This window comes from Panthera uncia, chromosome C2, assembly GCF_023721935.1.
Source record: "Panthera uncia isolate 11264 chromosome C2, Puncia_PCG_1.0, whole genome shotgun sequence".
NCBI classification, from domain to species: Eukaryota; Metazoa; Chordata; class Mammalia; order Carnivora; family Felidae; genus Panthera; species Panthera uncia.
Window position 1 is genome coordinate 31,297,870 of NC_064810.1, and position 23,767 is coordinate 31,321,636.

General features: G+C 34.8%; 1 protein-coding gene across 1 annotated transcript in view; it reads right to left on the reverse strand.

The window, feature by feature from the left end:
• ROBO1 (roundabout guidance receptor 1) overlaps nucleotides 1–23,767 on the reverse strand; it is a 400,374-nt gene that overhangs the window by 121,666 nt on the left and 254,941 nt on the right. The window contains exon 3 of the mRNA XM_049628000.1: nucleotides 20,422–20,579. Within this exon, the coding sequence (XP_049483957.1) occupies nucleotides 20,422–20,579 (158 nt within the window). The remainder of the gene's footprint in view (nucleotides 1–20,421; nucleotides 20,580–23,767) is intronic.

Below are 23,767 nucleotides of genomic sequence, written 5' to 3' on the forward strand. Positions count from 1 at the left end.
TTTCAGGCATCACCCACAACGTTAGCCATACACCTCTAGGTTAACATACTAAACCAACTGGGGCTAATTAACTAGTTTGGCTACATGAAATCTTTTCTGCTTTTAATTACATTAACTTAATGTGACTTGAAGTCAGCAGACCAAAAATGAAACCACTAATTATATTAAGGGCTTCAAAGATGATTTCAAATTGCTAACCACCAAACTGTCATATAATTTATCTCATTTCCTTTAATGGATTTTGCATTTAAAATCTGTGTTCCTTACAAGAAATACTATTTTCAAAATACATCATAATAATGGATTACAAGAATAATGATTTAGAATGCTAAATGAGAAATATGTTTAAATAATACGTATAAGACATACACAGGTGTCATTATACCAATAAGATATTGTGCAGTATGAATGTTTACAAATTTCAGAAAGATTTAAAGGCTTGGAAATATTCATTTACAGTAGTAAAGGCTTGATAAGCAGGGTTAACATGAGTGAAATAATAACCTGGGTTTGGAAATAATTTTTTTTGAAAAATTTGATTCTTTGCCACTGTTGTGATACTATTTTTGCAAAGTAAATGAGAGGAGAGGTTTTGAATTATAGTCTAGTATATATCATCCTTAAACAATTTATTACTAACTCTCTTTGGGCAGAATATCTCTTAGTAATGTTGTCAATTCTGCCTGGATCTTTGACCCACAGAATAGATATCAAGCTGTTGTGAACTAGAGGAGAAGTACTTTGCATGGGCTTAAGACTTCTTAATGACAATGAGATGCAGGTACCCCAGATGGCCAGTCATCGCCCCCAGACATTCTCCTTGGTGAAATAAACTGCAGGGCAGTTTTGGGTGGTCCCTAAAGACTCCTTTCAACAGAGACATGTAAAGAAGAGAAGAGTCACAATAACAGCTTTTATTTATTTATTTATTTTCAAATTTAACATTAATTCAACAACGACAACAAAAATAAACCAAAAAAAGATATCTGACTCGAGCAGGGAGACAAAGGAATACCCACTACTTTCCAATCTGGCTGCAAAAGTGGTATCAATCCTGAGTGTAAACGCTACAGATTAAAGCATCCATGTTTTCTAATACGCTACAGTAGCATCTTTCAAAAACAACCTTACTTTATTGCATTCTAAATTAAGCAAAAAAAAAAAAAAAAAGACTGGTGGTAGCGGGGTTATATATATGAATGATGGACAAAGGACTGGATAAACTACATGTCTCATAGCAATCTAAAAAATTACAAGTAAAAGATAATTCACATAATTCAGACTTTACACAATAACAAAGAAATTAGCAGTATTTCTTATTTGGTGATATTTCTTACACCTCCAGGTAAGTAGTTCAGTAAGAACAGTTAGGGGAAAAAAAATCCATGTTTAGAATGAAATAATTTCATGCTTTTATTAATTATGCTTTAACATCATATAGAGGTACTTTATATTTCTCAATATACGCATTAATAATTGTGTTCTTGTTTCACTCTTTGGAATCTAAATTTTAACATAGTTGGTAATCAGATACAAATTTAAATTTCTGATCAATTTCCACTATCAACAATCACTGATATAAAACAATTTCTATTTCTCTAGTCACCATAAACACTTTTCTTAAGTATATGAATACATTTCAAGAGAATATTTGTTTATTTATTTCTACTACTCCTGTCGTGCAAAAAATAAAGCTTTTTAAAATATCATGTATTCATAACAACATGGTTTCATAGTGAAGTCCCAAACATAAGTTTTATTTTAAATAAATATATAAACAACAAACCAGGGTCAGCCAAATCACACTTCTTCCTGGGTAACAGAGTTTATATGCTCCTCCTACGTTTCCTAAAGGCTACTATCTGTCAATCATTTTCTGCAAAATGTTCACCTCTCCCTATTGCTTTATCATTTTGGTTCACAGAGACCTGAGAGAGACAGAGAGAGACAGAGAGAGACAGAGAGAGAAGGAAAGAAAGAGAAGGAGGAGAAGGAAGGGAAAAAATGCACTGTTCTAAATATTTCCCACACAAGTCTCTTGATTAGATGTGACCTGCTTTCCTGATGCACATGCAGAAGTTGTTAGGTAAAGCCACCATGTCCTCATTACCAGTTCAGCATGGGCTCGTGACACAGTGAGAGCGGCTGTACCCCAGAAACCGGGAAACTGAGTTTTAAACTGTGACAAACAGATTATAGAGTAGTATTTACAATGTTTTTGTTTTTGTTTTTGTTTTTTTGCTGGAGATTATTTTAAAAATTAATTCGGTCAGATTTTAATCACATGGTAAAAAGTTTTCACCTGGATATTACTAATCCATTGACTCATCCATTCTTATGCCAAGCCCATTTCCTGTTCTACAGCCTACTCAAATTATAAATAATGTCCATGGGATTTGCACCAAAAAAAACATCTTACATAACAAAAAGATGCCTGGGTAAGCACATATTCATTAGCAAAAAATATGAAAATGACAAACCGAAAGCAATCAAATGACACTTTGCCTTTTTCTTGCTGACATTAAAAGGGACAGCATGCCAAGGGGAAAACCATAACTTGTGGGTCTTTCAACTGTCCTCTCAGGAGAAGAGAGAGGGAAAAAAATAGGCAATTAGGATCTCTCTACTGGTGTCCCATATTTGCTTAGGCTACATGCATAAAAGAGAACATGATCCAATTTCATTTGTTTGCTGGTACACTTGACAACACCATTGAAAAACCCACATGATTTCGGCCAGGAGTTTAAACACACTGGGTCATCAGAGGGAGGCAACAAGAGACTCCTGCAGAAAAAGCAATTATCCCAGTGGGAACACGTGGCTCTACCCAGCTTGGGGAGCTGCCAGCTGAGAACACAGGCCTGAGAGAATCACTGCCTAGGACTATGGCAGCTGCATCTCTCTGTTATTTGCAGTTCTCCTACTGAACGTTTCATTTCTCCCTCACGGCAACTTACAAATCGGTAGTTGGCGGTATGCTGCCGCAGAAGCACACCTATGATAATCTGATTATAGACTAGCTCAGGAAGAGCCGTATCGTTAATTGCAGGCAAGTGGGAACCATCCTACAGAGCGACACAGTTAAGTCCCAGGGAGAGGACGATTTTCTCTGTGAAGGTATAAATTGTGACCTTTCTGACTATCTAGTTTATATCACCAGAGGACCTTTCTGTGAATCCTCATTTTAACAAGGGATAACAGAAAAGAAACACAGTCTCCTTAAAACGCACCTATTTCTCTTAACTGTGGCTCAAAGTCAATGTGAAGACCTGGGTTTGGCATTTTCTCTGTTCGAGGCCCATTTTCTTGAGCCAGTCACCGTTATGTAGCCTAAAGCAATCAACCGAGAAGGCCCCCTTGAATTTATTGTATTTCAAATCAGGGGCAGACAACTGCTTAGTGCTGGTGAGATGGAGAGCAGATAAACAGCGAAGGCTTTCAGCTGATTCCCCAGGTGTCTGCTTCCCCAGTTATTAAGATCAGAACCCAAAAGTCCTGTAGCAAGGAGATAATATAAAGAGTGGTTTTGGGAGAGAATAGACTTTTCTAGCTATCTGCTAAAAGTAAGAAAGTTGATTGATTTTTACCTCCATGAAAATTATAGGTGTTACACGGTAGTATTCTGTATGCATATGAAAAATTAATTTAGCTTACAGCTGTTAAAGTTAATGTATTAGTTCCTTCACAGTTCTCATGAAACAATGCCCTGCTGTTTTAAAGGTAAAAACACAATCTTATGGGCAATTTTCACTTTTCTACAAAACCAGGTTTGCTTTTTATCACCTTGTCCAACCATCTGGCTATAATTCTGAATTTACATACAGTCGCTGTTAGGAGAGCCTGAAATAAAAATCTATGGAGGAATTATGACCATACTCTGGAAATAAAGATGACAAATGCTCACAGTATTTGAGGGAAGAAAAAGCTCATTTTCAAACACTTGGCTCTTTCGAGTTACAAGTGCACCAGCTGAAAATACTTTTCAAACAGTAAATTCATTTGTGTCTCCATAAGTTCTTATGCTTAGTTCTTCTCTATAGTTTTGGTTCAGTGTGAGAATTGCCCACACCACCAAATGCCTTGCTAAGATAATGCCTTTTCCAGAGACTGTATAATATGGTTACTCTTGAAATTTAAATTCACTTATATTCTGAAGAAGATACATAACAATGGCAGAAAAAAAATCAAATCAATGTTGAGTATGCAAGGGATTCTCTGATTCAGAAATTCAGAATGACTTTATGGAAATTAAGTAAGGAGAATGACTTTATGGAAACACTTGTAATTTGAAAAAAACATTAAAAAGTAATATAAGCATTTAATACTATTTATTAAGGTTCTCTACAAGTATGAACATCCCTAAAAGTAGATACAAATCGAAGTAAACACCCATTCCCATTCTGTGGTATTTTAATCCCAAGGAGTTAAAGGAGAGCAAGAGAAGACTTGCAAAAGACAGGTTTAATTGATTAATCAGAAGTCAGGGTTCATCAGACCAGAGTCAGAGATTCAATAGCCATATGGCCAGTGCTTCATTCTTTTTCATTGATCACAAGACTATGCCACAACCTAGCTACATTATTTGGCAAATGTGTGCCTCCTTTCATAAGGGACACGTGATAAGATAGAAATAATAACCCTCTTCTCCCCCACACTACTCATGTTAAGACAAATGAAAATATATCTAAGCACTACCTAAGAAAGCAAATAGGGGAATTTGCATATGTGAGGAAGACGATAAAATCCTGAGGAAAAATGGTTTGAGGCTAGAGCTTTAAAGGAACTTTCTTTGATGGTCTACATTCAGCTTCAGAACTACCCACACACATTTCTCACTATTTCCTGAGAACTAATGATTCACTCATGGACAACAAAAGAAATAAAAACAAATGTATCCTGACCCCTTATATTTCTATAGTTATCTGTGAAAAAGAAATTAAAGAGGAAATGGTGTATCTGAAAAGTATTTTAAAAATCACTGGGACTGTTTAGGACAATCTTTCTCAGATATTAAAGGTTCAGTTCCCTGTCCAAGACAAAAGCTTACTGAACAGAAAATCTAGGGCAGAAAGTATTAACAGTGTTAGCAATCTCAGTGTTTTGAAGTGCCCCTGACCCTAAGTCTACAAGTCTTGTTTGAATTTTGAGTTGAAATTCAGATTTTTGGAAATCCTAGGTTGCATCCATAAAAACCTAAGTAGAAAATTCCAGGATTAAGTGTTGGGAAAGGTGCTTATAGAAGGGATGTCAGTCAGCGGGAAGATCAAGGAACAAGATAAAGTCAATTAAACAAACAAACAAACAAACTTTATCCCATGTTCCTTGCTTCTCTTCCACATGGAATATAAATTCTATAATGGCAAAGAGCTTATCATATGTTTAGCAGGTAGCTCAACATCTACATAGAAGGCAAAATACCAAATTTTTCAAGATCTAAGAAATCAGATACATAGAATTCCTTGATTTCATTCATCACTTCTTCAGAAAAAGGCTTGGTATTTTAGAATTTATGTTAGAAGCACATCATTTTACACTGCCTTGCAGAGAACAAATTCAAATTCTGATGTCTTAATATCAAGGTAATAAATAAATTTAAATTCTCTGATGATCCAACAGTTTGAAAGGACTTAACCACAAAAACCTAACACCTGAAAAAATTAAGTCCTAAGTGTAAAATGTCCTTGATGGTTTTCTCCAAAAACAGTTGAAAACTGTATCAGGGAATCTATGGTACATTTCATAAGTGTACCAATGTATTTAAACAGCAATCTGGATTATTATTGTTGTATTTAATGAAAATCAGAATATGTCAACATGTGCTACATACATGACACTGTCACATCCATCATCTTTTGTTTTTACAAGAGTCTTACAAGGGGAAGTATATTTTCCCATTTGGGGATGAGAGACCCAAGGCACTCAGAATATCAGAAACACGCTCCAGTTTTGCAAGTGCATTGGAGCTCATTCTCCGCAGACCCAAGATAAAGCTTATATAGAGTTCTTCCTTTTGAACAAAAGCAGGAACTCGTATTTTCTTTGCATCCCACACCACAAACCACAAATTAGCAATATCCTACAGATGTATATATCCCAAGACTCAAGGGCGTGGCAAAGAAATAGGTGCTATTGGTGGACCTCCCTGAGAGTGCTAGCTTGATAGACCTCCTTCCCATCTCCATATTTAAGCCTGACTGATCTGGATATCCAACCTAATTGCCATTAATCCATCTAGCTGCCAGTGGAAAAATGTGCATGTTTACACTTGACATATGCATGTGTTCTTTGCAAGTAAAGTGGAGTTAGGCAAATATTTTTATATTAGTTTCTATACAGAGGAATGGTTCTTCTTTTTCCATATAAACATGCACTTCGTATCATGGAATGTTTATAATTTAAACAGAATGTTTATAAGCTTCCCTAATAAAGATGGGGAAACCTGACATGATCTTTTATAAGCATGATGCATGGGGCAGTATAGTGATGTAATAATGTCTTGGTGAAAGAAGAGTGACACTGTGAATGTTAGAAGACAAAGAAACATGAAATAATGGATTCCTGAGCAAATTACACATTATCCACTCAAGGAGACAATTTTCCATTATTTTCAACCAGTTTTATACATATTGAGATCAACTGCTCTTGAAATTTTCCCATACAAGATGATGCTCTTAAAGGTGACTTAAATATGAGCCTCTGTCTACTGTGACCAGCCTTTAAAGCTTCGTGATCACCTACATTTATAAGATTTAAGAAGAGAAAACCTATGCCATCTGTTAGCAATTTTGTTAATGCACACCAGATTATTTTACAAGTGTACTATTTATCATATTATCAAATTCTTTGAGTTTAAGGAGATAAAAATTGAAGTAGTCAGATGTTACCAATAAATGTTAGTACTTTTAAAGCAACTATCCTTTAAACAAAAGAAATGCAAAATCAGCATTAGTTTAGAAATCAGCCTCAGCATAAAATCTGGGATTATTTTTTGAGAGAATGTCTTTAAATAAAAGTGATAATATGGACAAGATTGAGAAATAAAGTCAATCTTAGCCAATTACAAATAATGAAAAAGAAATCCCAACCCCCTTTAAAGTGGTCAGATTAAAAATAATTTAAAACTTAAAGGCTTAACATAATGTCTTTGATTTCTGCATCTTGGACCATGTTTTAAGGAAAGAATGCCTTGTACAATCAAGTGCACTTCTGAATCTACTACTTTGTTTCTAAGATTACAATTCATCCTGCCTATGGTAAACAGAAAACAAGTGAAGGCTTGGTCATCGTAAGCAAGCACAAAATTTACAAGCAATTAGAAAAGTCAACTTTTTTTTTAAAATAGAGAATTTACCAGAGAGTATTCTGTTATGATTTAAATGTTTTCCAAATTACAGGTAAGATCTGTAAGCAATGCCTTAAGATAAATTTTAAAACTGTATTTTTAGAGAAGCATTTCATCTGTGCATAACAGAACATCAAAAATGAAATAAACTGGTTAGAGCACCATCCTTGAAACCACAGATTATACCTTTAATTTGGTTAATGACTTTAACTCATAATTAAACAAAATGCTCCCAGACAGTAGTAAAATTTCACTAGTCTTTGGCTATTTGGAGGAATATAATGGCCTGATCAAATATATCAAAGTCTCAGAAAATTAAGAAACACAGCTGCTTGAGTGAGCATATATTATAAGGGGAACAAAAGGGTGAGGGAGGGGGAAGCAACGTTTGTAAGTCTGCTTTCTCTATTAGTATACCAAACTAATCGGAAATTCTTATTATAGGCTTTGTCATCTGACCATGTGTATTCATTTTGTAGGGTTATAATACTTCTGGTTAATATACCGTATTGATAATTACTTTGAATTATCGGGTACGACTTTTTTTTAGCCGGTTATTGAAATTTCTGAGGCATTTCTTTTTGGAAGGTCTACTCCGACTGAAGTATCATGGATGCTAATCAGCGGCATACATCCACATTAGGTTTCAGCCCAGTGAATTTCAGGAGTTGGCAGAATTCCATATGGAAGGAGGCTTGGGCAGATCTACTAGGTACTCCTCTATGTCTTCTAATGTTGCTTTGGCTAAAACTAACATTTGGGTGGGATTAGATTTTGGAAAAATATTCTAAACTCTTTTTTCGGAAGTCTGTTTGGAAAAAAAAAATCGGAAGGCCAGAACCATCTCAGGAGGTTTAAAGGAGTTCTGACAAACAGCATGCAACAAAAAACAGGATAAAACATCAACGTTGTACAATGACAAAATTATTCAAGACTATTCTGATTTTTCACATATGTTAGGATTTGTACTCATAGGGACGTTCATTACATTACTTAGAGGAAGCTTGAAAATTTTATAGTATATTATTTCCTGTTTCCTGAACCAAAGACTATTTGTTGACGTAGGAAACACATTGTCTGGCAATCTTTAGCCTCTGCTACATTATCTCTGCATCTTAACCTACTTGTACCTTCTCTGTAGTACTGGAATGAGTTTACACATACATATGAGGAATTTTTTTAATGTTTATTTATTTTTGAAAGAGAGAGACAGAGTACAAGTGGGAGAAGGGCAGAGAGAGAGGGAGATACAGAATTGGAAACAGGCCCCAGGCTCTGTCTGAGCTGTCGGCACAAAGCTCGATGTGGGGCTTGAACTCACAAGCCCTGAAATCATGACCTGAGCTGAAGTTGGGATCCTTAAGCAACTGAGCCACACAGGCACCCCTGTATGAAGAATTTATTAGGAATTACAACTAGGTGTCTCAAGGGATCCAGACAAAAATGGGCAAGCACACTATAAATTGTAGACCCCTTAAAGGTAGATGCCAAAGAGAAGGAGATTCATATATTTTCTATACACTTAAAAACTGATCAAAACAGGGTATACCACAGTTTAACCAGCATTTTTTATTGGTTTTTCTTGGTTCTATCCATTAAATATCTAATTCAAAAGCATTCTTTTCCATTCCTAATTTAAAAATTGTTAAGTCTCTTACCTCTCCAAGTTATAAATACCAATGAGGAATGAAAATTAACTGAAAATCAAGACAGAAGTACTTAAAATAACACCTTACAACAAGGCTGTCATTGATAGTTCGCAAAACGTTCTCATTACTCTGGTTTGGTTTTCATAATAATCCTAATAAATAATCAGGGAAGATATTATTATCTTAATACTGTCAACAGTTAAAGGACTTTGACCAAGGTCTAGTTGTTAGTACAGCTTCAGAAAGGAGCTTCAGAACTAAAAGACCTTCCTAAGATGGCCATACATTAGGCTTCACTTACTATTTAAATTGTTGCCATTTTTTATTTTTTGAATGAGATCTGAGGCAACCTCTGAGAATCAATCACTTAAGATGAACTTGGATACATTCTTCATAACACATTTGATAAAGCTAACTTAAGATGAACTTGGATATGTTCTTAATAATATACTTAATAAAGCTAAAACATGGGCAGAATTATAATCAAACTGACACGGGCCATGTTTGTACCCAGTGGATAAATAAGAAGAGGATGTTGTTAAACTCTATACATTGAGAATACTACTTTCTATACTTATCAAGATAGGAAATTTTGAATTTGGGACACAAAACAAGTGGCAAAATTATATGAAATGAATCTAGCAAAATACTTTCTTTACCTATGGATTTTTTTTTTTGTTAGGATTTGTCTTAGTCAAATTTAAGTGCTGATTTAGAAGAATTGATCAGGTTTAGTCTATCCTGGGAAAAATCAGAACAGGAAAAAGTCTGGTGTTGAAAGGTCTGGCTCTTACTTCTGACTCAAAACACAGATTCATTAAGTGACTCGGGGCAAATCAAATTCCCGGGCTCCCCCTTTCTTCTTAAAAGTAAAGGGGTTTGCCTATTTACAGTCTCTCAAGTCAGCTCCATCTGTAAGATTCTGGATCTGTAAGTCACACTTATAGAGGTATCTTTACTCACATAATTAACTTGTAGAGTATCTCTTCCTTCACTTACTGTCAAGTTACTGGAAACCATGCTTTAGAGGAAAAAAAATGGTGTGGATGATACATCCTTTCCGTTTTATAGAGGAATAAGAAAACCAATATAAAAAATATAGGAAAATAAAATCAAGTATGTTCAAATTAGCAACTTTTCAGTTCTAGGTATGCTAGAAAACAGTACTCTGATGTACATTTCATTCACTTAACAATTTCTAGAGAAATATATATGGAGCTGCCAACCTGAAGACAGACCCAGGGATTACAGCTGGTACTCAAGTATGTTATGTATATTAGAGGAGTAATTCATAAACAAAGATTTCCAACAGATTAGAAAAAAATACTTAATAAAACGGAAAGGCACAGATAACAGGGAGATAAATCTAGTGTGGATGTGCACAGTGGGATTTTACAGAAGACTCCTCTCTAGAAGTTGCTTTAAATTGGAACCTGAACAATGAGTGAGTTAGACAAAGAGGGTATAGGGGTCAGAACATTTCCAAGCAGTAGGAATAGCATATGCAAAGACTCTCATAATCTGTTCCTTCAAACTCTTGGCATCCAAGTTTGTAAGTGCACCTCTAACACATAAATAATGAAAAACTAGAGCAACAACCAAATACTTACCAGAATTATGTTTATAATTATACTGTCATCTAAACTAATTTGAATGCTAGAACTGAGAATATCTTAGTTTAGTACAATTCTTTCATAAGAGTACTTAGACCTCCCAAGTGGGTCTGAAATGCTTGGCTTTCTTTTTTCTAGTTTCAGTGTCCAAACAGGAGTAGGTGTAAAATTATTTAAATAGAATTACAAGTTTTGGAAAGATCAGGACAATCCATGTGAAGATAAACCAGCCGTTCTCAACCAGCGTACCTCATCTGAATCACAGCATTTCTCAATTCCCCTAAGAACTATACGTAACTGGATGCATGGGAGAAAAGTCAATTTGTTACACATAGTGAATGCCTTAGGGCAATAGGGCTTAAATTCTTTTGTGGAATCCCCTGTTGATCATTGCATTTCATGATAAAGATGTACAGAGGACTCAAAATTGTTTTTTAATATAAGTATTAGTCTAACTACTTTACTCATAATATTCACCTAAACTGAATACTCTTGGTGATTCTGTAAAAAATGGAAATTTTCCCACAGTCGTGATTTGGATATACACAGAAATTTAGATGAGACATAAATGTCAGATCTCTTTTCTCATATGTATATATTTGTTTATTCAGAAAAGCTAAAATTGCTATGGCACAAACAGTTCCTGATTTTGCTTTTCTACAGTTTTTGATGACTAAATATACCCAGAGTTCAGGCAAGTATACCAACAACAGTAATAACCAGAACATCCATGACTAATACATGTATATAGAGTGTATATAGAGTGTAAATGGTGACCATTTATAATGATATTTAACATGTATTTTCTCACTGAATTCCTACAGTAACACCACTGAACCAACATAGGTATTATTAGACAATTCATTTCACCAGTGGAAACAATGACATTTATAGAGATCAAATGTCCATAAGATCATGCATTTAATAAGTGTTGAAACCTGAAGTTATATGGTCTTATGATACCTAAGACTATGTTTTATTCCACTAACCACTTTGTTTCAATTATTAAATGTGAAAATTAACACAGTAGCATAGTACATAAATTTCTTATTTTTATTATTCTTAAAATTTTTTTAATGTTTATTTTTGAAAGAGAGAGAGAGAGGGAGGGAGGGAGGGAGGGGCAGAGAGAGACACACACACACACACACACAGAATCCGAAGCAGGCTCCAGGCTCTGAGCTGTCAGCATAGAGCCCAACACGGGCTCGAACTCACGAACTGAGTGACCATGTCCTGAGCCGAAGTCCGACATTTAACCGACTGAGTCACCCAGGCACCCCATAAACTTATTTTTTAACCGATTTCTTCAGTACCATGCTTCATATTATAGACTTATATTGATTTAACTTAGAATTAAATCACGAAAAAACTTTTTTTGTTTAAAGAATATAAAATACGAAATATGTATGACTTGCTACATAAGATGGACAGGAAAAAAAATTCTGGGTGACTACGCAGTTTCCTCTGACCTTCATAAAACAGAACTACATATTTATTTTGCAGGAACACAACTTCAACTTCTCAGGGAAAAGGGGCTCTATGACATCAGCTGCATTAAGTGTGCTGATTTCCTCCAGGGGAGGAGAGGGGGAAAAGGAAGCAACAGACATTGAACAATAAAAGAAATCGGAAGACCAGAGGAAAGCACTAATCGGAGGAAGGGAGGAGGAGCAGATGGCTTAGGAGGGAGACATGTGGGAATTGGGGGGAAAGGAAGTAATTGGCAAGGAGAGGCTGAATGCCAAATTCATGAAGGATCTGGAGGACACTGGGGATTTGGATGGGATGTGAGTCAGCTGCTTTTCACCAAAATATCACACCAACGAGGGAAATCAAAGAAACCTAGAAAGACACACAGGAAGCAGAAAAGGACAGGAAAAAGAACTGATGACATACTTTATGCTTACAACTGTACCTCTCTAGCATGGGAATGGGAAGTGTTAAACAATTTTTTCAATGTATAACTGACTTTTGCTCCTAACTTCATTCATAATTTTCAAATCCTTAACTGGTTTATGAAAGAAATGATATAGGTAAGATTCCATTTATTTTTAACTATTTTTTACTTACCTTGTATGTGTGTGATTTTTTTATTCATATATAAATCAATTCCTTTAAACAGCCTAGGTTTAAGTTGACCAACTGTCCTGGTTTCCCCAGGACTAGGGGTTTTTAACTCAAATACCAGGATAGTGCCCAGGAAACCAGCATTGCTGGCCATCCCATCTAAGTCACCTTAAGAAAAAAATATTAATACACTTGCTCATGTTAAAATGTATTTATACTGTAATTTTTTTCTACATTTTTCAAAGAAGAATGAAAAAATCAGTATAGGTATGTGATAAGTAGATGAAAATGGGAATAAAATGGTTTCAAGTTTGACTGTGGCTTTGATGGAAATCAGTATTTTATAATAAAACTATTCCCATCATCTGAATTATTTTTTCAATCAAGTAGAAAAAAGAACCAAAGTTTTTAAGACATAGAGGATACCCCTAGCATGCTACTACAGCATATAGAACAGGTAGGTGAAAATTTAAAAATTCAAGACACAGCTTATCTCATGGAATAATACAAGTCATTAAAAAGATGTTTGTCACAATGCCGCATACAAAGGGAAGGGAAGAAGCATGTTTTATTCATCTGTAAATTTTAGTTCAAAAGCTAAGAATTTCAAACATGAAGAGATGAATGTCTTTTAAGCTTTTCTTTTAACTAGTAAAATGAAATCATTCAGGATAAATGACAGCCAAAGGTTATTATGAAGAAACTAACTCTGATATTTCAGAATTGAGTCTAGATAGATCTCACAATTTACACTGTACTATTACAGTGTTAGTTTTTACTATATTTTTATTATATCTATACAAAATTTTCAAGCCACTACATAAACAATATTTTCCTTAACTCAATTTGCCATTCATTATATAATTTCTCCTAATTGCTTAATTTGTCAGCAACAATTTCTGACATGTATATAGCTGATTATATTTGAACCTAGCTAATCCACAATTTGGACAGTTAATTATAAAACATATTCAGTTGAATAATCCACTGATTCATAATATCCTTTTTAATATAAATCTTTCTTTCATCCTCTTTAGATAATCACCTCATATCTTTTGAGGTAGGGCTTCTAGTACCCAGATAAAATATTTTTTGTTTATCTGAACTATAACCTTTGGTCTAATTTGAACAATTTCATGCCATCTTTATCAAACTACTCACCTTTCAATTTGTATAGATCTTTATGTTATAGTTTTCATTACTGGAGATAATATGGACTAAATTTTTTTTTTTAATATGGACTAATTCTTAAATGTACCAATCCTAGTTTTAAGGCCACCATAACCTTCATTGTGTGAACTAACCTTTCCAGACCCTTGCGAACTTAAAGACAGTATTTTTTACCAGGAGCTAAAGGTTACTGTCATTCTAAATTGAAATTTACTCTGACAGCAAATAGAGTCATTATATATGTTGCAAAATCTGTAGGATTTAATGGAAATTAGGAATTGAGAACTTACTATTGTTCCTATAAATATTCGTTTGCTAATCTATATCAAAAGGTTTCATTCCCAGTCATAAATCATCAGATCTCATATATAAATATATACAACTATCATTTTCTTTTATTAAAATAATGGTATCAATTTGCCCTCACAATTTATCACATGCTGAGGCAAACCATATAGTTGCTATTGTTTCATTAGTTACCACCTGGGTATTATTGCATAATATATTTTAGTTTATGAATACACTTGGGGTTTTGATTATAATAACTAATTAAATAAGTTTTATTTTATAAGCAATGTTCTTTGAGAGATTGGCCACCTCCTTGTAGCTATGCCTGCAGTTCCCACTGCTATAATCAGGAGAATGTGCATCTCATAGAGACCTAATAGCAGGGAAACTGATCTTCAGTATGTGACCCCAAAACTGTGCTGATTTATAATAAGCACTTTGCCATGCAATGGCTTTTTAATATTTTATTTTTTAAGTAATCTCTATTGCTGATGTGGGGCCCAACCTCATGACTCAAGAGTCACATGCTGTACTGACTAAACCAGCCAGGTACCCCTGCCATATAATATTACATTAGCTTCAGGTGAAAACAAAACAAAATAAAACAAAACAAAACTGTGCACTAAGAAAACAATATTGGGGTGCCTGGCTCGCTCAGTCAGTTGAGGGACTGACTCTTGACTGTGGCTCAGGTCATGATCCCAGGGTCATGGGATCGAGCCCTATGTTGGGCTCTGCACTGAGCGTGAAGCCTGCTTAAGATTCTCTCTCTTTCTCTTTCTCTATCTCCCTCCCTCCTCTCCCCTTCTTGCTCTTTCTCTCTCTAAAAAATGAAAGGAAGAAGGAAAGGAAAGGAAAGGAAAGGAAAGGAAAGGAAAGGAAAGGAAAGGGAAGGGAAGGGAAGGGAAGGGAAGGGAAGGGAAGGGAAGGGAATAATATTAAAATCCCCCAGGTCAACAAATATAAAATAAGTGGCACATTTTTAATAAACTTAATACCCTTTTATAATGTTTTGGCATCAGTAAGTTTCTCTTCTCTCTTTACTAATGACTCTACATTCATTCAGAAAACCAATATCATACTAAAATTTTTCTTGAGCCTTTTGGGTTTACTTGCCAGCTTTTATTTAACAAAATCTTGTAACTGACCATCTTTATACATAAACCCTTTTATAATCCAGAAAAATATTTGTGATGTCTACTTTCAATTGTATTTAACTTTTTCTTTAATTCATGGACAATTTTAGTTTTTTTTATTAAAAACAAAATTATTTTCTTAAATATTTGGTATTACTTTTATTCCCCATTACTAACATCATCAATTTTGCACATTACAAAAAAATATTGAATTTGAGTACAATATTTCCAAAATACAATAAAATAAACTAAATATATCACTCTTTGTAAAGTATATCCAATGTTCTACATTAAAAAAAAAAAAAGATTTTGGTCCTCTGATTCATCTCTGTGAGAAAATTTCATTTATTAATAATAATGGTTATGACTAATTCTCAGTCATATTAAGTAAATCTATTTAATCCAGTCTTCCAGTTAAACTACTTCTATTTCTAATTCTAAATATAAATACTCATGTTTAGGGAAAAAAAAAAGGAAGAAAGACTAAACATTACCTAAGTCCTCCTTCAAATTATTCTAAGAAAGAAGTCCCAGAAGAGTTCTAAAAGATTCTCCTGTCAGTTAGGAAAATAAGAAAATGGTATTTATACATTGCTGGTTTATAATCATCACAGATCTAAAATTTGGCTCAGAATCCAGGTCAGTGTAAAAAGAAATGACTTAAGAACATCAAAAATACAGGTGCAGCTACAATTACATATTTGCCCTTTTTTGTAGGGTGTGTCTTTGTTCTCACAGCTGGGAGAGTCGTACTTTAAATTTTCAACAAAGAAAGCCACCACATTAAAGACTCCAGAAATTCCTAGAACCAAAACTGTAGCAATAACCATGCAATCTTTACTTGCCTTTCATAAAGATATTATGTGCTTTAATCTCCTGTTCATCTGTGCTCAACACATTTGGCAAAGAAATGAAAACAATGATTTGAAAACAAAGCTTAGGAGAGAAGAATCACATAAAATATCTAATAACCAATATCTCTTAAGACTTTACATTCAATTGGGGGGGGGGAAAAGAATTGGAAAGAACGTCAGACATTCTGTTTCTGTCTTAAATTTTTGTTTTAATTACTCAATTTGAGTTTTGCCTAAAGGAAAACAAAAACAAAAACAAAAACAATTAGGATCTAAATAAGAACAGTAATTTTGAACTCAAACTGCTGATTTTAATCTATTCATCTCCCTGCATGTATAAATGTGCTTTTTACCTCGTGTTTTATCAGTTTCACAGCCATAATTTATACAAAACACACAGATGGTCTTGGAAATAGAAAAGTTTCAGATGTTACAACTTCCTAGCATATGGAACGCTATCGTGGATCATCATTTTGGCAGCATTTAAATGATTTTAAAATTATTTATACATTAACATGTTGGCATTGTATCATAGCATTGGTATTGCAACTTTAAATGGTTTGATTCCTGATTGGAGGCACTTCTTATAGACTCTACATTACTGACGAGTAGGGGAACAGAAGCCCTGTATTTACAGTAGATAGCACCCTCTGGACAGCAACGGGTAAATGAAGATCCAATAATGAATTAAACATTTTGGCATAAACCATAACATCTCTTCACATTTCATATATGATACAACAGGAGGTTCTAGGAATTATTACAAACCAAATTTACCATAGCAGTTTTAAACTGTTAATATCACAGAAAATGCACAGATACACACATATGCACACACACAAAAAACCTTGAAGTCTGACCTTTCAAAATATGAGACTACAATCACCTTCATTTTTTTATCCATTATCTCAGATACAACATAAAAAGAATTGCTTACACTCTGTGTCTGATTTCAGTCTTCCCAGTCTCTTCTGAACCAGTTCTTTGAGGTTTCAACCCCTTAACTCCACTGAAACTGCTCTTGTGAAGGTCATCAGTGACTGACCACCAAATGGTTAAACTGAATGATCAATTCTCAGTCCTTACATTATGTGTTGGAAGGGCTGCCACTGACTCAGTCTTTGTCACCTCCCTAACATCCTGTCTTTGCTTGGCTGTCTCTGCCATCCCTCTTTTCTCACCCGCTCCCTCTGAGTCTCCACTGCTCTTTCTGCCTCTTCTCCCTGAGGGCTAAACACTGAATCTCTTTTCCTTTCTACATGTAATCACTACCTTGGTGATTTCAGTCTCCTGGTTTTAAATAATGTGTACATAAGGATGATTCCCATATTCATCAGGATAAGCTACATTAGTCTATGGTAAGAAATGCTCCATGACTTAATACAACAAAGATTTCTCATTCATTTGATGTGTCTATCATGGAAAGACAGAGGTGTGGGATGGAAGGTTTGGGTACCCATAACTCAGGGACCCGGGCCCTTGAGTGTCCACGTTGTAGCTGTACTACTTGGAACATGTCCTCCTTGGTTGCTACATGGCGAAGACAAAAAAGAGCTAGAGGCTCACTCGCCAGTATTTAATTTATTTAACTTCCATACACATCCCATAAAGCTGAACTAGTCAGATTGGTTGCCCAACAGCAAAGAAACTGGGCAGCAGAGTCTTTCATTTGCCCAGAAGCAGGGGAGGATTGCAGAGTAATAAGTACTTGTCATGTCTGCCACAACTCAATTTTTTTCTCCAGCCTCAACCTCAATTCTGAATTTCTGACTCATGTTTCCAACTGCCTATTTGACATTTCTACTTGGATATCTAACAAGTACTTCAAACTTACAATGTCCCAAACTGAGCTCCTGATACTTCTAACCCCAAATCTTCTCTTTGTACAATAAATGGCATCTCGATATTTTCAATCGCTCAGACCAATCAATTAAGGTAAGCCTGGCCTCTTCTCTTTTTCTTACAAGCCACATCCAATCTCTTAGCAAATTCTGTTGGCTGTAGCTTCACGGCAGATCCAGAATTTAACCACTCCTCACTACTTTCCCTCCTAGCAGAATGATCCAAACCACCATTTCTATCTTGCCTAGATTATTGAAAAAGCTCCCAAATAGTCTCTCTGTGTAATCACTGCTGTCCCTTCAGTGTGTTCTCAAGACAACAGAGGAATCTTCTGAGAAAACTCTGATGTTTTTCACTTCACTCAAGGGGAAATCCAAATTATTTACAAGATCTATAAGGTCCTACACAGTCTGGCTACTACTGTTCCCCCAATATTAATTCCTATCAACCTCCCCTCTACTCAACACACACTGACCACTTTGCTCTTTTAAAAAAAAATGTGTTAGGTAGGCCCCATGTTAGGGTCTTTAAACCTATTGTTTTGTCTGCTTACTTTTCCAGGTACTTGTAGAGTTCCCTCCCTCAATTTTTTCAGGTCTTCATGAGAAGCATTTTCTGGTCACACTATTTAAAACTGAAATCCCACCCCTATCTTAATTAATCTGTCTAGCCCTTCAGTATTTTTTATAGAACTTATTATAGCCTAGCATATTATATATTATACTATCTATTTAGGTTTTATCTATATAATCACTCACAGAATATAAACTCCAGACAGGGGACTTTCCGATTTCTGCTTAATGCTGCATCTCTGATGCTGAGAATTTTTTCATTAATTCATATTAAACACAAATAGATAATGAATCAGGAAAGATATGAAGGAGGAAATGGGTAATAATGGTTTCAGTGTGTTTGAATCATTCAGGCAGGGAAATGGAAATTACAGATAATGGTCATTAGGTGACTTAAAATACGTTTTTAAGGCAAAGTTATTATCTTAATTGTACATAAATCTAAAAAGGAATCTGTTGTCACCAGTAAGAGAAGCATTTGTTCCTATGGTCTTTACTCCCCTGTGCTCTTGACTTCACTTCCCAAAAACAATTTTCACATACAGTTCACTTTGCCATGTGACTTTTCAACACCTCTTAAAAGTACAGCAAGGTTATTCTCAACCCAATCACTAGAATTCTAAAACTCCTTTGGGAGACTCATTCTAATTCAGATCACTGCAAGAAAAATACTTGATTTTCTTCAAGGTCCCTAAAACCTTGTCTACTATAACCTTCTTGATTTTATTTTTCCCTATTTAATTCTCATGCTAATCTGCTAACTGGTTGTTCAGAAATAGTGCAAACATTTATTAGGGCTATGGGGTCTGTGCTACAAATTTGTTTTTCTATACCTTTAGCAGTGACTTTTCCTTATACACATGTTCTCCTGGGTACCTTTATTTATTTTTTTTTTAATTTTTAAATGTTTATTCATTTTTGAAAGAGAGAGAGGGAGAGAGAACAGGGAAGGCAGGGAGAGCGTGGGACACAGAATCCGAAGCAGGCTCCAGGTTCTGAGATGTCAGCACAGAGCCTGATGCGGGGCTCGAACCCACAAACCATGATCTCATGACCTGAGCCAAAGTCACACGCCTAACTGAATGAGCCACCCAGATGCCCCATTCCTGGGTATCTTTAAATCTTGGCCAATGAATTCATAATACAGTGTATGTGCAAAACAAAGAAACTTGTAAAGGGCAATATTGTACAATCATAGAATCAATTACAGTTCAGTTATTTGGGTGTTTCAGTAAACACTTTACAAGATAGAAAGAGGTCATAAAGAATCACTGATGTCAATAAAATGTATCATTACTCCAGAAGGCATACTCTGCTACGTGTATGACAGCAGGAATTTGAAATCCAATAATCAAGTCACGCAATTTTATTTTGAATGAGATAAATCCATCATTTAACCATCATTCAGAATGAGGTTTTATTTTTCAGACACAATATTAAACTGTACAGAACACAAAAGCCATTTGAAAAGGAGAAAGAGATTAAAAAAAAAAGTCCTGAAGTGACATAGGACGCCTTTGGAAACATACCATATTATCGAATTTTTAACAATTTTTACTGTAGCATATGGAAATGTGATATGTCCTGAATTATAACAATACTTAAATCATGCATGAAGGTGTTAACTCTAAGACATTAAAGTAGAAATTATAATTTTCTTTTACTAATCTCCAAAATAAGCAACATGCATTTTCCTCACTCATTTTCATGTCCACCCAGGGAAAACTGAAATATGTTTATTTTAAAAGAAGTGCAAATGGGGGATATGTAACCTTTTTAAAACAAAACAAAACAAAACAAAGTACTTCACTTTTCTCTCTTTTCTTTGGTGAAGATATAACAGTTAGATCGATGAACGCCCCCCTCCGCTGAATGAAATACTCACAGTTATTCGTTCATCTTTATCATCCAGCGGAGAGCCATCTTTCTTCCATGAAATGGTGGGTTCAGGATGGCCTCGTGGAGGCTGGCATTCCATCACTGCAGGCTCCCCCACTGCCACCATGACATCGGAAGGATTTTGTCTGAAGTCATCCCGGAGTACTGCAGGAACAAGATTAAATCATTATACCCAACGGTGACATACACAGTCCTTATCTCCGAACTTCAGCAAGGAGACATTTATTATAATAAACTATTAGTAATAGCCACCTCAATATATCTTGGAGAATCTATATTTACTTAGAGACATATGCAACTTAATAAAGATATCTGGCCTTAAGCTACACAACAGGGATAATGTGATATTATCTATGGGCCAGTGGACAAGTGTATTTTGCTATTTCATGCCCTCACAATAGCATTTGGCTTATCGTTAAGATGCATTTCTTCTCTGCCTACTGCTCACATTTTTCTCTTCCATGTACTAATGAATATAATTGAATCCTCCTTTCACTTACATGACACATTGGGATGATGCTTTGTATTATTAAGTGAATTACATACACATACAAACCAAAATAAATAGACTTCCAAACACACATTCAATTGAGTCATTTTAAAGATATTTCATATTAGTATATAAAAGTGGATAAGCATTACAGGGGCGCCTGGGTGGCTCAGTCAGTTACGTATCCGACTTCGGCTCAGGTCACGATCTCACAGTCCGAGAGTTCAAGCCCCGCGTCGGGCTCTGGGCTGACGGCTCAGAGCCTGGAGCCTGCTTCGGATTCTGTGTCTCCCTCTCTCTCTGCCCCTCCCCTGCTCATTCATGCTCTGTCTCTCTCTGTCTCAAAAATAAATAAAAACATTAAATTTTTTTTTTAAAAGTATATAAGCATTACAACTTAAATATGCTTATTATAAAAACTTTAGATATAATTGCAAAATGACTATGTTCAAAATACTGTGTTTTTCTGTTATCACTGAGCCAACCAAGTGTTAGAAGAACCCAGTGATGATAACAGCACCACTACCAACTTGCATCACTTTGTATCTTCTGTATTTTTTGTTTGTAGTTGTTTTTTGGTAAATATTATTTCACTGAGTCCTTAAACTTGCTCAGGATGAGAGGTATTATTAACCTCATTTATGCTATTGACCCTATATTTTATTTTATTTTTAACACTATATTTTAGAGGCAGAAACAGTTTATTACTACGGTCTCCACTGGATACTAATGTGATATTAACATACTACAAAATAGGCACTATTGTTCACTTTGTAACCATTAAAATAAAATGTGGAAAATAAACCAAATCTGTATTTCAAAAACAGTTCACACAGCAAAATTGTCCTCTGTATCTTGTAAACACAAAGAAATCATGAGTTCTTTGGCATGAGTTAGTCTTAAAACACAACTCCATCGTTTACTTGAACATAACCTCTCTTTCCACATTTACACAGCAGGCATGGAGATACATGCTTCAGTGCGAAGTCTAAAAACGTTATCTTTCTCCCACTCCATTTTCTCCCAGTGTGTAATAACATGTGAACAATTTTAGTAATCGTATTTAAGATGGTACTTAAAATGTTCATTGGTATGTCCAGTGCATAGATTGAAGTGATAAATGTTATTTAGCTTTTGAAATCTGTTGAACTGAACATTTGGTACAACAATTTTATACTGGAACGAGTGTCTTTCCATTGCAGCGACATTTTAAAATGCTTTCACGGATGAAGTACTACACTGTAGAAAACTTATGCTCAGACTATCATTTCAAAAGTCACGCTTAAATTTTGGCTTCAAAACCTCAATCAAACTTACAGGCTTACAAAATGCTGTAGTTTTCTCTTGTAATTCTCTACTTTTCCTTCCTCTATACCAGCTAAGTATATGAACACAACTGGGTAAGCTTTAACATCCACTCAAACAAAAACGTTTTTTAATCTACATATTGAGACAACTTGGGACACAACATGACTATGTTAACACTTGGAAAACAAGACTTCAAAGAGGAGACTTTGTCCTCCTCTTAGGCAAGAATGGTAAAATGAAAAAGAAAAGCGAATATAATTGTGTCACACTGTTGTGATTCAATTTTAATACTGTACATTATTTATTAATAAAATACATAGACACAAAAGTAAATCTGGTTGAACTGAAAACTCCAGCTACTGTTACCACAAAGTAAACAACAGGGTTTGAAGACTTTCACTACTTATGAACTTATATTATGATTAGGTGTTAAAATGTACCACATTTAAATGTAAGGTTTATAGAAAAAGCAAATGAATTGACCTTAACAAATACTATGTGCCTTTACGGGATTACATTATTCATCTAAGATAACACCTCTGAAAAATTTTAACACCCTTGAAACATGCAAAACGAAAATACTTTTCAAATAAAAATAAATAATTTGCACAATTTTTCTACTTGGTGAGCTTTTAAAACCAACTTAGTAACACTATATCTTATTTAAAAAATTGAGATCATATCTCAAACCAATGAATAATAAAATGTCTTTCAGAAATATCAAAGGTCTAAGATAAATCAAGTTTTTTTTTCATTTACTATGTTATTTGAGTTTTTACAGTATAGAATGAAAAGCTAACAAAATGTAATCCATTAAAGATTGTTGCTTAGATAATGCTCATGTAATTATTTTTGCAGCTGTAAAGCATAAAACTCTAGTATTGCCTATGGCTATACGCAGCCCTGCACAGTTATGAATTTAAGATTTTTTTTTCTCTATTCTATAAAAGCAACTTTCTTCCTTGCACTTGCCCTGAACATTTCCTTTTGGGGAAAAATTGTTTGTGTCACATTATAAAATGGTATTAACTTTTAGTTAAATTATCCAATTTTCTTAATTCACATGTATATTTAAGTAATGAAGAACTGAATTCAAATGATGGGCAACATTATGGCAGGAGAGCCAACGGTATCCTTAAGTATTCTCAAATGCAATTCATTAGAAAAATCTCTCCTTCCCTAACATCACTATTAAATTGAATGCATATTTTGATAGTGTGAAGTAATATGAATAGTGTGAAATGCTAAAGTCTGGAACTAACTTTTGAAAAGATTTAATATTGATTTGAAAAAGAGCAAATAATATAGATACAACAGATATCCAAATAGATATCACGTAAAATGTTATTTTTAATATTAAAAAAAATTTTAATGTTTTATTATTTATTTTTGAGAGACAGAGACAGAGTGTGAGCAGGGGAGGGGCACAAAGAGAGGGAGACCCAGAATCCGAAGCAGGCTCCAGGCTCTGAGCTGCCAGCACACAGTCTGACATGGGGCTCAGACTCACAAGCGATAAGATCATGACCTGAGC